The sequence below is a fragment of the Terrapene carolina genome, unplaced genomic scaffold, assembly GCF_002925995.2.
Source record: "Terrapene carolina triunguis isolate 2854851 unplaced genomic scaffold, T_m_triunguis-2.0 Scaffold96, whole genome shotgun sequence".
In the NCBI taxonomy this organism is placed as follows: domain Eukaryota; kingdom Metazoa; phylum Chordata; order Testudines; family Emydidae; genus Terrapene; species Terrapene triunguis.
This window is the reverse complement of record NW_020664447.1, coordinates 11,706,632-11,722,294: the sequence shown is the minus strand read 5'-3', so window position 1 is coordinate 11,722,294 and position 15,663 is coordinate 11,706,632. Positions and strand designations below refer to the sequence as shown.

Genomic DNA, 15,663 nt, shown 5'->3' with positions numbered 1-15,663 from the left:
GTGTGTGTGTGTGTGTGTGTGTGTGTGTGTGTGTGTGTGTGTGTGTGTGTGTGTGTGTGTGTGTGTGTGCGCGCACTGTCCATATAGAACACATTACAGTTCAGTTTCTACTTCCATGGTGACCTTATATTAACAGGGCCAGCTCCAGGTTTTTTGCCACCCCAAGCAAAAAAAACGGGGCCGGAGTGCCGCCGCCGCAGCAATAACAACAAAAAAACCGAATGCCACCCCTTGAAAAGTGCCACCCCGAAGCACATGCTTGGAATGCTGGTGCCTAGAGCCGGCCCTGTATATTAATAGAGACAGAGATAGTTTTACAGCATATATAGGATATACATCTGAGCTCATACTTGCATCTATCAGGAGTATTGCCAGTGGTGCTACACACTTGTGCAAAAACCTGTGTGAGAAGAGAATTAGACTATATGTGATAGTGAGATATCCATGTGCTGGCATTTGGAACTGCAAAAATGGCAATTATTTCCCCCTATGTCTCCATCTCTCATATTATGTATAGAGAGAGAGAGACAGAGAGCGATTCCAGGATTGTTACTCTGAAGCCTAGAATACCTGGTGAGTCAATGGTGATGCAATGGAAACAGCTACAAGCATGGTTAAGAGTGCTTTTTGTTTAAAATATTACCAGGTTCAATCATCACTGGCCTTTGCAGTCTATTACCATCCAATTTTTAAGTTCTCAGCCATTTTCAGCTTTTTTACACTTTACAAAGTACGCCTGTACGACAGGACGGGCTTTCACCTAGAATGTATATATATGTGTGACAGCATGTGTTTGTATATATTACATAATACACACACAAATCTGTGTGGCTAGCTAATATTAAACACACCATATACACACAGGTTGTCTTTTGAAAGGGGACTCCACAAAGTCTTCATTTGACCTCCCATAATAAATCCCATGCACAATTAATTACAGGTGCTGGAGCGAGCATTTATAGTCGTAGTAATCTGATTTAGGCCTACTAATCAAGATACCATGTGTGTGTGTGCATATGTGTGTATCTGTATACACACACACACACACACACACACACACACACAGAAACTGTGTATATTGTTATATGCAAAGATTCAATTTATTCTGTATTTAGTATGCAGCTGTCCATATATAAAAACAATAACTGTAGCCATCAGAAATGTATAAATGATAGAATTTTTAAATGAAAAATCTCCCTTTTAAATCAATATTTTATAGCTGGTAATTTCTGTGCAATTACAACTATTAACTGTAATAGACAAATATCAGTAAAAAAGGAAGATTTAATTAATGTTGTTTAGCTTTCATACATTTCTGCTCCTGTCAGGTTTTTAATTTTCTTTTATTAAAAATCATCTTGTGCTTTGAATGGAACATATCAATGTCCTAAAGGATTGTGTGTTTAGATGCCTTTAATCCTGGCAATGGTGTAGTGATTCACTCAGCACCACAATTTCTGTTAGTTTAAGTTTACAGCAAAGTGTTTTCTATATCTACTTATGTGCTGGATTGCACAGCCCACAAAATATAACAGGCTCCAAACTCGCTGTGAATTGGGGGGTGGGGTTTTTTTAAGCATCAGATCTGTTCTTCATTGCAGCACTGCAAGTAACAACTGGACTACAATGAAGCAGTTTCATAGATGTAGGAATGTTTAGATTTAGCTGCCAATAACTAAAGGCTTTTAGCTTTCGCTAGCCAGTCACAGTTTGCATTGTTGTTGCCTGTTGATTTGTCTTCTCTCATGATTTCTTGACATGCCGCTCTCCACCCACATCCACATTAGCAACCCTCACATAAAGCATGTTGAGATATTAACCAGGTTATAGGTTCAGTGGAAAATTACATAAAGATTATGCTGTGTGGAGGTATAAAGGGCTGGTATTAGCTTTCCAAAAGAACTTTGCTTTCGTTACAAACACAGCTGCTTTTTAACAACATCCTAAATGAAATAATTGTTTATAGCCAAGAACATATAATATATATATATAAAAAAAAACCAAATACTGGCCTGAGCAGTAGCCCCCAAAGCACAGTCCCCATTGAAAATTCTGCTATATTGTTGAGTTCATTTAGCACTTAATTGTAAATCTCTATGCAGATTGGAAAACGTTTTCCTCCTTCAGAAATACTGTTATATAAGCTGATTTTTGTATAGATCTGACTTTAGATGAATTTATAATCTTTTCAACACAAATTACAGCATGCTTGAGTCATAACATCTATAAAGTTATTTCTTTGAGGACCTCCAATATTGAAAATTGAAAATAAATTCAAACTAACACTCAGTCACTATATAATGTTAACCTAATAGGGTAACAAAATTTGCAACACCACACTATAAGGTTAAAAAGAAAATAGTATAATAAAGGAAATACAAAGGCTTTGGCATGGTTTTTACAATCAACAATGGTTAATTTTGATATGTAGTTGTGAACAACTTCAAAACACTTAAGTTTAAAACTCTTGCAAGCACTTTTAATTGGTTAGGAATGAATTCTAGATGCACAAAAATGATTGGACTGTGAACAATAGTACAGCTATATCTAAGAACAATTAACTTTTGCCGACCAAAAAAGAAATGTATGATGCATGAAAATGTGTATAAAACATCTATAGAATATTCTTGTCAAATATAAATGAAATTAACTTTATTATAGAAATCATTCTGGGAGATTTCTAGGGAAGACAAATACTTACATTTTGACATAAAACAAATTGGATTATATCGAAGACACAATCTACCTTTTATCTATCAAACTCTTTTCTTCATTGAAGTTCTCTCTTACCCCTTGTTTGCACATAAGCTTCATCTGTTAACAACCTTTGGAAATACCAACAGATATTTTTCTTACATAAATCTAGTGCGTATTGTTCCAGGTTTAATTATATGCAATGGAATGATACAAACTTGGAACATCAGTCCATAATCTATAAACAGATTGGTAGAAGTATTCGATATATCTTGATAAAACTCTTAAATTCGTGGCAAAGCTTGTTGATCATGGCTTCCTCTTTTTTTTTTAAACAACTTCATGACCAACACAGATCAAACATCCATCCAGTCTACATTGTTCTTTTTTTTTTCATTATAACATACAAATGCCCATTTACAAATAATACACCAAAATGAATAAAAGTTTGGATACCAAAATGAAGATTTGTTCCAACTGATATAATGCCTTCAGTGTACAAAGGTCCATGTTAAAGTCTTTTCCATGTGTTACAGAATAGGGCACAGTTGCAGTACAGAAGCCATTCTTCCTTTATAAAATACTGCTGAACATCCAACTGTTGTCCATATAGTCATTTACGGAATTAACACATGTTTTACTGTAATCTTGGCCAGTATTGAGACATATCAGGTTCACTGCCAGGAACTTGAACTGGAACTGACACGCCAGGTGAAATAAGACCTGAAAAATGAGTGTGAAATATATGTTTTAGCTTTTCTACATACAACACATTTTTCTGCTTTACAATTTTAAAGAGTTGTTCTTGTATTCTGGAAAGTACTAAATCAACCTACCAACTTAGAGAATCTTAGGATTTGTTTGTATGTTTTAAAAGTCCTCTGAACAAATAGAATTGAATTAAGTATCAGAGGGGTAGCCATGTTAGTCTGTATCCACAAAAACAACGAGGAGTCCGGTGGCACTTTAAACCCACTTTTTTACCCACAAAAGCTTATGCCCAAATAAATCTGCTAGTCTTTAAGGTGCCACCGGACTCCTCATTGTTTTTATAGAATTGAATTGTTATTACCAATAAATTTTCATTTCATAAGATAAAAATAAGCCAAATTCTCAGCTTATTTACACCAGCTGAGAATCTGGCCCCAAACGTATAAAAGTTTTCACTATCAAGCCTTTTTATTCTCAGAAATGTGTCTAATTTGCTCCTGTTTACAACAGATGGTTTGTTCATTCATTTCAGTTAGTTTCCCTTATTATAAATACACTGAAGCCTCTACAAGAGATCAGCCTGATAGACACCCTCATGTCTTAAAACTCTGCCCCACCGCATCTGCAAATGTAGGCCCCAATTCTACAAACACTTACACACATGATTAGCTTTACTACTATGAGTAGCAATCCCATTACAGTCAATGGGACTACACACAGTAATAAAGTTAATAGCATGCCTACTTGTTCGATATGATCAGGGCCATCCTGAGAAAAATTCTCTTGCACCTTCATTAGGACACTTCCTTTAAGCAACCAGTTTTTGTCTCTCCCCTCGGTTGTAACTTAAAATAAGATTTCAATGGACACCCCAAAAGCCAAGGAAGGTTTTACATTTTGGCCTTTGGTCAAATTCTGCTGTTATTTAAGCCAATGGTAACAGGTTTGGACCTTTTGGCAGTCAGATGGTTAGCACCAAATGAATATTAGTCTAAAAGAAAGACAGGGTAGAATACTGGTGAAACCAAACTATGGGAAATTTATCTTCATAGAAGAAATGAATGGACACCTACCTGTTGAAGTGGTTCCAGAGGTGCCCATTGGCTGGCTGTTCATGTGTGTCTGCATGTGAGGCGGTGTGTACGTATCATAGCTCCGCCCATTCACTGACGGACTAGTGGGCAGCATGCAAGAGTAGGAGGAGGTCTGGCTGGGTACTGGGGGCTATGAGGAGGAAAGGACAAAATAATGTTACAAATCTATTAATTTAAAATGATTTGAAGCCTCCATTTCATCTATTGGTATCTACCAGCACACAGAAGTTTCATAGGACCTAGCCTCTTTTGCATAAGCACAAACAAGCCAAAGTTAGTTTTCTAAATCCATATTTAGGACCTTAAATGAGTGGTCTCTCTTCAGAGGTGTTGGTCAGTCACCACTCTTATTAAAGTCAATAGGAGCTGAGGGTGCTCAGCGTGTCTGAAAATCAGGCCATTTTATGTAAGTGCCTAAATACGGATTTAGATCCCTAACATTCAGCACCCAAGCTTGAAATGCTGGCCTTGTTGTTGTTTATGCAGAGGAGAATAGGCCTCATGATATTTTCATGTACAGATAGATTGAGTGTGGGCCCAATTCTGCTCTCACATACACTGATGTAAATCAGAAGTAACTTCATTGGAGTATACCAGAATGTGTGTGTGTGTGTGTGTGTGTGTCTCTCTCTCTCTCTCTCACACACACACACACACACACACACACACACACACACATACGTTTCCAGTGTATTTCTTGGTGGTATCCATGTCAGTGGGGGGATTACTCATAACTAGGACTTTGCCAAATTCACGGCCATGAAAAATGTGTCACGGATCATGAAATCTAGTCTCCTCCCATGAAATCTGGTCTTTTGTGTCCTTTACCCTATACTCTACAGATTTCACGGGGGAGACTAGCATTTCTCAAATCAGGGAGTCCTGGCCTAAAAGGGAGTGGCGGGGGATAAGGGGGGGTCACAAGCTTATTTTAGTGGGGGTCGCAGTACTGCCACTCTTACAACTGCTCTGCCTTTAGAGCTCAGTGGCCAGAGAGCAGCAGCTGCTGGCCAGGCACCCAGCTCTGAAGGCAGCCCCCTGCCACCAGCAGCACAGAAGTAAGGGTAGCAATACCATACCATGCCACCCTTACTTCTGTATTGCTGCTAGTGGCGGCACTGCTTTCAGAGCTGGGCTCCCAGCCAGCAGCCACCCAGCTGCCCAGCTCTGAAGGCAGCGCTATCCCTACAATAACCTTGTGACCCCCCCCTCAACTCCTTTTTTGGGTCAGGACGCCTACAATTACAACACCATGAAGTTTCAGATTTATATAGCTGAAATCATGAAATTTACTATTTTTAAAATCCTATGACTGTGAAATTGACCAAAATGGACCATGAATTTGGTAGGGCCCTACTCAAAACAACTGAAATTAACCCCAAACTCATGACAACAAAACCTTGTACCACACAAGCAAATATTCCTTACATGCATACACACTATCTACACACTACAAAATATGCATGGTAGAACATACACTGTCATTGATTAAGGCTGACCATGCACAATCCACTTACAAATTCATTTCAGTCATCACCTTTATGAATTATACAGTTATCTCTCAGCAGTGAATATTTAGGCTGGGATTTTCAAAGGGGGCTAAGGGAGTTAGGTGCCTAAAATTATTTTACCTCTGTAATAAATGGCAAGCCAAAGGAGGAATGAAGTTTAAGAGGGTCTCCTGCACTCCCAACATGTATCTCTGGCATACATTTTGCCATCCACTTTCTGACTGACATGAATTGCACCAAAGGCCTCAAATATCAATAAATAACAGTTTAACTGTTTCATTGTTCTACAAGTTTGAGGGATTCTGCCTGCAGCACCAAACTTTGTTTGGCTGATTCTGAGCAATTAGTAACATAGTAATTAGTACACTGGAATAGCTCTATTGCCCATCTTATCTAATATCCTGTCTGCCACACTGATCAATGCTATATACTTCAGACAAGGCTATAAAACCCTCACAACTGGCCAGTACCATTACAATGCCCAGCCTCCCCCTCTCCTCCCATTTAAAAAGTTATATTTTGCATCTGAAAGGACTATAGAGGAATCCCCAGAGGAGTAGATTCCTTCCTAACCCTTCTGGTGATCACTACATGCTTTCAAGCATGAGGATCAACAGCTCTTAGAATCTTAACTTAGCTAACATAATTGCAGGTGCCATTCACATCTTTCTTTCTCAGATGTTCCTAATGTGCCCAAAGCCATATCACCTGAGCAGTAAAAATCTAATCCTTTTAGCAATTTACTAAGTTGTTTGCCTCAATAATACTGCAGCAAGGAGTCCCACAAGTTAATCATCTTTTTCTTAAACAGGTATTTTAATTTCTTAATGTTAAATTTATTGCCTTTTAATTTTGAGTGCAATTGGCCTTCTCCACACAATACCATTCATTATTTTATATAACTTAACCATATCCCTCCCCACTCCTCTCCTTTCCAAACTATATAATTTTAGTCTTTTAAATTTCTCTTCACTCCACTAATCGTTATTGCTGCTCTTCCCTTTTTGTTTCTGCTAGGACTGTAGGGGAAATATTTTCAAAGACACACAGGTGTGTTATACACTCAGCGTCTATTCACTTGCACTGAGAGCTGGGACCCCTAACTGCCCTTTGTGCCTTTCAAAATCTCTTCCTTAATTCGTACTGAGGGCCTGTCTTTACATTCCTGGCACACTCCAAGCTCCACTGACTTCTGAGGGACCTTTTGGCACACAAAGTTGAGGATCTGGCCATTCATCACTTATCTGATAGACAACTTATTATATTACTTACTTGCATAGGCAGGTTGTTAGCCATTGTGAAGCTAGGCATGGGTGGCAGAGCACTGTATGTGTTTGTTAGCGCAGTGTCTGTTCTGCCCAACATTGAACCTGATGTGAAAGAGGAAACTATAATAAAATAGACAAATAGGAGATGAACACATTAGTTTAAGCTTCGATAACATTTGTTATATATAGTCAGAGGATTATGTTTTAGTTCCCTAAAAGGATGAATTAATCTGAATATATGTCTTAGATTACCAGGTGTGGTAGGCTGCGGGATTGGTTGGTAGACACTTGTGCTGAAACTACTGCTGATGGGAATATGGCTGGGTGTGTTGCTGGCTTGTCTTCTCTGATTCCTCAGTTTTTCTTCCCTTCTCCATTTTGCCCTCCTGTTGGAAAACCACACCTGAAAATAAAGGGTTTTTTTAAATTATTACATAGGCAAGATTATACCTACATGGCCCCAAATCATTCATTACATGTCATGGCACATGCTAACATACAGCCTCCTTGGAGCATAACAATCCATTAAATATAAGTCAACCCTATGTCTGTTGTTTATGCTCACAAAGCTGGAGATGGACAAATGTTTGATCAAGATCAGTGGCTTCCTTGTACCTTGAAAAGTCAGTCATAAAAAAATTTAAGGGCACAAGAATTTGAGTACCTGTATTCTTGCTTCAGGTAGGTCTATTTTGGCAGCTAGTCTCTCCCTGGCAAACACATCAGGATAATGGGTTCTCTCAAATTCTGAAAAAAAGAAACAATGTCACATTAGTTCTAAAGACTTTTTTTTAATGATTTAACATAGCTAGATTTGAAACGTCAGGTTATTTCTTAGCATTTCCCATGCTCTATATATTCTACAGGACAGTCACGTAAAAGTGAAGTTGAAATTTGTGTGGGCTAGTAATGGGGCAATAATTGTGCCATACTCACATAGGTATACCCACTGAGATCACATGGGTAAGGATTTGTGGGACTGGGTCTAATGTGAATATTTTTCAGAGCGTGTTAGGGTTCCAGGACCCTGGTCAGAGGGGACTCAAAGCAGCTGTGAGTCTCTCACCAGCAAGTGGCTTGGCACACAGCTGTTTGCTGCCAGTGCAGGATCTTTGTGGTCATGAGGCCCTAGCTCCAAACCCTCTGGGCATGTCACAGTGTGACCTGTAGCAAGGATGGGTGAACAGCAGTTGGGAGTTCCAGAACTCTCGTTCAGCCAGCATGCACAGTGTGCCCTGTGACTTTGGGAAGGTTGGTATGTTTTTAATGAGGGGATTAGTGGGGAGCTGTGAATAGAATTGTATTGTGCCCGGGATAATCTTTATGCACTCTTACATATTTTTCTTTAAAAATCAAACTTTTTACAGCTGTTCAGATACTACAATGATGAATGCCATAAAAATGCCTCTAAATAAACCTCTGAAGCATGATGGGGGGAAAAAACAGAAGGGTGGGAAGCACAGATTTTATGTACCTTTCTATCTATGTATATAATGTCTGTGAATGCCCCACTTCCATTTAGCTATGAACATAACTGGCAAGCATTTTGTTTCTCTCTCCTATTTTAGTAGTTTGAAAATGTCACTCACCTTTCTCAAGGGCTTCAATTTGCTCTTGGGTAAAGGATGTCCTATTTCTCTGCAGCTTTCTTTTCAGCTGAAGTCTCATCTGGGCCTCATCTGAATCTTCTCCATTAGAGCTGATGGAGTTTGTGTTTTCACCTCCTCCTTCCTGTTGTGGACAGCCATCTGCAACAACCACAACGGAAAATTAAAACAAATTTAGCCCAACTACCAGTTTCCTATAGTTGCAATATACAATAATAAACTGGGTCAGCCATGTTTGCTGACATCTTTTCTTAAACACACTTAAAGTGTCAAAGTAATAGCTCACTGATGACATAAGTTATATAATAGCATTTTATTTTCCAATCTTGGCATAAAAATTAAATATAAAAACTCACTGTGATATAATTATATTTTCCTTTTTTACTCTGGAATAAAACAGGCATAAAAATCATTTCCAGAGAAAATCATTCTTCATATTGAATCTTTACTAAAAAGCCATGCCAGTCTCCTTTCTCTGCAGAATTTATTTACCTATTGCTATATTTAAAATGGTGCTGTTCAGTATTTCAGATTATCTATAATCAGTAATTCCTATCTAATCAATTAGATGTTGATAGGTTTGTAGAAAATGCTATTAAGAAACCAAACCAAGCTTGTAATCTTTTTTAAAAAATATTTATCCAGTTTTTATTTGAATTCTGCACAGTCAATTTCATTTTAAAGGTTGTGAATTTAGAAGTGCCTGCATTGTTCTGCAGTTTTATTCAACTATTGTATGAGTGTGCATTGCCTTGACACCTATTACTGAGCACAGCTGTAATTATATCATCACCAAGAACAGGCTATAATTGCTGAAAATGGAATTTTATATTTAGATAAAAGGACTGTCCATTCTTTGTAATGTGTTGCACCAGAGAAAAGTAAGATTTCTTTTAAAAATTTAACATGTAATTTTAAAAGAAATAGTAGCGAGTTCACTAACTAGCTAAATATGCTATTCTGCAGCTGAACATTTGGCATATCATTTAAGTGGTACATTTTTAATTAGGGCACTTCCACCACTTTTAATGTAATTTCTATCATTAAACAAGGGGAAATTTTATTGTTTTCACATTTCTGTAGGACGGAAAGATGTGCACTTGGTCTAGCTGTCTTTCAAAGTGTCTGCAGACACCCAGAAAGGTTTGCAAAAGGAATGGACATTTCTGTTAAGACAGAGAAGTTGTCACTAAATTAACTCTCCCTCTCTTTTCAGAGCATATTTTTCAAGACATTTTGATGTTGCTAAATGAAAGCTGGACCAAGGGAGGCAGGGGCTACTTATACTAATTTGCTTTAAAAGTTATGCTACAAAATAAATGGCAACACTCCTGTTAGATCCTTTAAATATTGTGGGAAATCAACTTTAAAGTAATATCATTTATAATCAGCTAACAATAGGCACAGCCTTCAAAGCTTTAAGCGAATTGTGACAGAATCTGGTAGGATCTTTTCAAACACTTTGAAATGTTTTAAAACCCAAACTTTCTTCCCCATTTAAACAGTTGGATTCATCTACAGTGGTCACCATATGGGCGTTTGTAGATCTATTGAGATGACCACCAACACTTGAATAGAAAAGGGCTGCTTTTCACCAGTACACAATGCCAGCAGAGTAAGGGAAACTATTAAACTCTTGGGGCAGGAGGGTTGGCAAACTTTCGTGGGCAGAATTTTGAGGACACAATCAGAGCGGACAACAAAAAGATTCTCTTGAGGCGTGCAGTGGTCCACATTGTATCACAAGGATCCCAGTCAACAGACTTTTCAGTGAAGTATGTTAACCTTTATGCACTACTATCATTAATCACTGTCCCCTGGGCTGGGCTACTCAATGCTAGTTAGGATTTTTACTTTCTATAGGAGAAGAGAAAGAAAGAACACCCCTAAACTTGTGAATAGGATATCTCTATACACTGAGCCTGTTTACTCAACACCAGAAAGAGAGAAAACTACTTAGCTAAGATTAGATAAGCTTCAACTAACATATTAGAGCACAAGGGTCTGTTTTTATTTACTAGTGAAAGTTGCTGGGTGACTTTTTAAGTGTTTCCCAAGCAAGGACTTGTGTGTTCACACCCTAGGTTTTATTTGCGGAGGGGGGTGCGTTTAGAAAGGCTTCTCGGCTGCTCTGCTAGTTCCCCCTGCTTCTTAAGGAGCAGAAGCATTTTCCTAGCCAAACTTTTAAACCGACCCTTGTTTACCGAAGAAGAAACCAGACTTGCAACCCTCACGACTACAAGGGAGATTCTGAAATTCTTGGACGCTGGAATGCGCTAGGGAAGGCGTCCTTGTAAAAGGCATTTTCACTGCACACCCGGCTCTGTTTCTTTCACAAAGTTCTAGTGATGTCTTCAAATACTATTTTTTAAAAATCAATCCCTTTCTTTCTGGTTTATTTCTAGCCACCTGAAGTTACGTGTGGTAGAACTGATCCGAGCCCTGGCGGCAGTGGCTTGTTCATTTAAAAGGCTATATCGCACATTAGTTTCATTTAAGCTGGTTAGTGATCAAAAACCAGTGCCCGTGTAATTTGTCAGCAGTTATTAATGTACAGCCTCCTTCATGTGCAAGCCTTGTACAAAAAGAGAGGTTACAGCCAGATCACTGAATATACTCCTCGATCTTGCAACAATAAACTGTAGTTTCTCAATCTTAAACTTAAAAATTGAGTGATTTAAAATATATATATATATATATATTTTTCCGGAGCCAACCATCCCTTCTAAAGCTTTAATGAAGCCCTTTTTACGGTCTTAAAACAGCTTTTCTTGCAACCTCTGGGAAGTTTCGCTTTGGTTCGCTTCCTTTTCCCAAACTTGTGCTTTTAAAACACTGTTGATCGAACTAAAGGTTCGCCATGGAATAACAAATATGATTTTTTTAAAGTGTCAGACAATTAAGATGTCTTCTTTTAAAAGGGGGCCTTTTTAGAAACGTTCTCAATAGGCTGTTCCACCTTCTAGACCTAATCCGTAAGAAAGCGAGTGAATGTGCGTCCCATTATCCTATAGCTAGACCATCTGACGCTGGCTGTAGGATTTGTTTCCTGGAAAAAGAAGAAAAAAGACTCTGGGAAATAAAATCATTCCTTAGTTTCTTAGTGTCTTAATCAGTGAGGCGGAAAACAAGCAAAAAAAGATAGCAAACCAATTGCGGCACCTTTCAGCTGCAGAGCTGGGATCAAAACATTGTAGCATCTGTTGAAAGAGAAAGTGTCTAAATCCTATAGAAGGCTTTAGTCTTATAAGGAGGGGGGAAGATAAGAAACAGTGTCTCCGTGATCCCTAAACCCACTAAATCACTGGAGAATTTCTCCCGGATAGAGATGTCTCTTTTTGTTCTGTCAGCCCTCATGTATCCATTATTTTATTCACTGCTGCATGGCGTTTATCAGATTGAGACCATATTTGTCCCCCTCTGAGACCTAACCTTGCCTTATGCTTTCTGAGTAATGGACTCTTAAAACCCAGGAACATAGCCCTGCAAGGAAAAAACATTAGCGCCAGCATGAATATTCCAGAGGAAATCCATTTTATTCATTTTAATGTTGTGATGCAATTGCTTTGAGTGTCTGTAACTCCCCCGCCCCCAGCCTGCCTCTCCCTCGCTCCAAGGTCCAAGGCTGGTGTGCTCCAAACTGGATGCGCATGGGAAAGTTTTGCTTGATTTTATTTTTTACTCCCTCTCCATTGCTAGAGCTCGGACTGATGGCTAGTGCGTCTCTTTAACCCTGGCACATTTGGGGGGAGGGAGGCTATGCGAGAAACAAGCCAAAATCCACTAATACATGTCACACAACGCCAACAATCCCAACACTAATTCTCCAACGCAGGGGGGGAAAGAGTCTAACAAACACAATGAGACAAAGACATCCCAACTGCCCCACAACACGCATTATATAACCATTGCAAGCAACGCTCGACACCCGGCCGCATCAGCCTCTGGCCAGTTACAAACCCACCCGCTTTGGAAAGCAGCGAGTCTGTTTCCCCCCATCCTCACCGATGTCGGGCTTGGGCAAAGGGGGTGTTTGGAAGAAGCTAACCGGGGCTCTCTAGTGCAGGGTTGGGGGAGGTGATCTCTGATTTAGCAACAAATCCAGACTCTCAAGTCTGTCTGGATGCGGGGAGGTTTCACTGTTCGGAGTGCTGCTCTGACACATGGGTGTAGCTTCGCATCCCGCACTGATCTCTACATTTAACACGTTTTCTAAAACCCAGAGAGAGGAAAAAAGTGCCTGAACAATTTTGAATTCTATTGACGAAAATGACACTCATTTTAGTTGATACAATACGGGGCTCTGAACAACCTGTAATTTGATTTAACAAGAAAAAAAGGGGGGGGGGAGAGAGAAAAGAGAAAGATCCTAAAGACTGAGGAGCTTAAACTCGAAACATTTCACCTACAGGCATCCAAAGCGAGATCGCTCCCCCACCCTGCGCCTTCCGCCTGACTGGGTACTATGGAGAGGGGACGCAGCCTTGGGTGGGGGCTCCACCCTGATCAAATCCAACCTTCACCCAGCTAAATAATTCAAATGAATTATGAAACCAGCAATGACTAGTCAAAACCCACGGAGAATGCCACTCAGTGTGGGACCCGGGTCTGTGAGTTGGCTAGACATCAGCTTAGATGTCTCCAAACAGCGATAGCGACACAGGGCAGATGACACTTGTATGCATACAGGTTACACAGAGACATTTTAGACAGCTGTCTATACACAGGGTAGATTCTATACGTATATCATATGAGTTAGCTATAGCGAGCTAGTTTAGCTACAGGCATATAGATTAGGTTGCACATATAGATGCAGAGTTCTATATATAACTCTATAGCTCATCTAGAATCCATAGACAAAGTATAGATTGGCCACGGCTGGCTCCTTTACCCACATTCGCCCTCCGCAGAAGCAAAGGGCCAGGCAGTGCAGGAACAAGGCAGCCCCAGGGTTAAGGGAGTGATTAAGGGCACTCGGACGCTAGTTAGCCTTCCCTTCCCAGGGCAAGCCTCAGTTACTCTCTAATGCCCTTTCTATCTCCTGACAAACCGGGAACACTAAAGGCTGTCTGGGAAAGTTTGAGCCCACAGGTAAATGTGCGGGACTCATTACTTCGGCTGAGTTCTCTCTGAGCTAGCCAGGGACTGGGCAATCATTAGGACTCTCCCAGTTCCAAAGAAGGAGATGATATTAGACAAAAAAGGCGAGAGCTTTGCTCTCTATCTTTCTAGTGTCCTTCATGGATTGTTTTCTTCTCTTAAAACTGACATGTCTAATTGGCAAGCGGTGCCATATCGTGTCCAGAGGTCTCCTGTGGAACATTTCTACAGCTGTCTCCTTCAACTAGACGCTTATTCATGTCGCCTTAATGAGAAACAAAACGATCTCTAATGAGCAATTACATAGCGACAGAATTGTTCCCATAACAAATTCTTGCGTGTGACAGAAACATCCTTTGTACCAGATATTCCGCATACTGTTACTGATTTTTTTTCTTGCGGGGGGAAAACAAAAAGCAGGTTGTTGGATAGACACCTCTTCTAAAGAACTGACCACAGCTAGGGAAAGGTCTGAGCCTGAACAGAGACTGTATTCAAAAAGGAGCCATTAACCATCTTAAGTATGTAACAGACCATCCCATTATCCTTTATATTATCCCCTTGTCATTCCTACAACAAATACCTATTAATCTTCAGGATAAACAGGTTCCTATATTTACAAAGTTGTTTCAGGTCCACTGAGGAGGGACAATAATCAACCCTACAGAGATAGTTACCTTACAGTGGGGCCAATCTCTCTGGGTTTAGAGACGCTCACACAAAAAGCCAGCGTGGATGTTGAGCAGAAACTCTAATTAATAGGCTGATGGACAAGGTAAAGGATCAAATCAATAGCTCAGGCGCCTCCCCCACATACGCCAGGTCCGCGTTGCTATTTCACTGGCACTTTTTTTTTTTACCGAAAAACAGGATTCTGAATGCAAAATTTACGAACCAAACTGGAAACCAATCAGCTAATCAGCCCCAACGCTTCCTTATAGTGTAGCGGCGCTGCACACCTGCGTTTATTTCCCCATCATTCCAGATGCGTTCTACTCACAGTCACATAATTTGTCAATTACAGTAAAGCGCAATATGATACAATCATGTTTACCTCGCAGTCTGTCAGCGAGCTAACTTGTCATACTCCTACAAGAGGGTGGTTCTCGGTGCATTTAAATGGGAGATTTAGCTATAACACCAAGTAGGTTTCTTGGAAAGGGGTAAAATATTCATTTCAACAGAGATACACTGGGGGGACATTGCAAAAACCGCTGCCTTTTTAAAAGCCTCAGGGATGTAATGAACCTCACTTTGACATATTTTTCTGTGGGGAAATTCACAGCGCAGATAATCAACGTCCATGCTCGCCTTTGCTTGTCATCGGAGAGCTCAGACGAGGCTGTGTGGAGAGGCGCCCTTTTGTTGACAAGCTTTGCAAAGCCCAGAAGCGCATCTGACTGGGATCTGCCTTACCTTGCGTAGGCTGTCCTGGCACTGACGTACCGGGGTACCATCCGGGTCGCGTGCCCCATGTCCCTGTCTGCCCATTCAGCATTCTTAGCTTGTCATACATCCCATCTGCACCCATCTGTTGCTTTTCGCTAGCCAGGTTGCGTAGAACTCTGTTTATTGATGATACCTGAAAGGCAACCAACATTAAACAAAATGGTAGTGTGCAGCACTCTTATAACAAGACTTCAGTTCAGTATCACCACACTCCTCTGCATCAGGGCTA

The 15,663-nt window shown here is 40.0% G+C and overlaps 1 protein-coding gene across 8 annotated transcripts in view; it reads right to left on the bottom strand.

Annotated features, from left to right (window-relative positions):
• Window positions 1-3,267: 3,267 nt before the first annotated feature.
• Window positions 3,268-15,663, bottom strand: part of PAX6 (paired box 6) — an 18,188-nt gene continuing 5,792 nt past the window's right edge. For 7 of the 8 annotated variants that reach the window (XM_024194929.1, XM_024194931.1, XM_024194934.1 and 4 more), the window contains 7 exons: window positions 15,402-15,567; window positions 8,868-9,026; window positions 7,943-8,025; window positions 7,531-7,681; window positions 7,283-7,398; window positions 4,479-4,629; window positions 3,332-3,417 (listed from right to left, as the gene is read on the bottom strand). In XM_024194929.1, the coding sequence (XP_024050697.1) occupies window positions 3,332-3,417; window positions 4,479-4,629; window positions 7,283-7,398; window positions 7,531-7,681; window positions 7,943-8,025; window positions 8,868-9,026; window positions 15,402-15,567 (912 nt within the window). Of the gene's footprint in view, window positions 3,418-4,478; window positions 4,630-7,282; window positions 7,399-7,530; window positions 7,682-7,942; window positions 8,026-8,867; window positions 9,027-15,401; window positions 15,568-15,663 lie in introns of all 8 variants that reach the window. The other variant, XM_024194932.1, reaches the window with a different exon arrangement.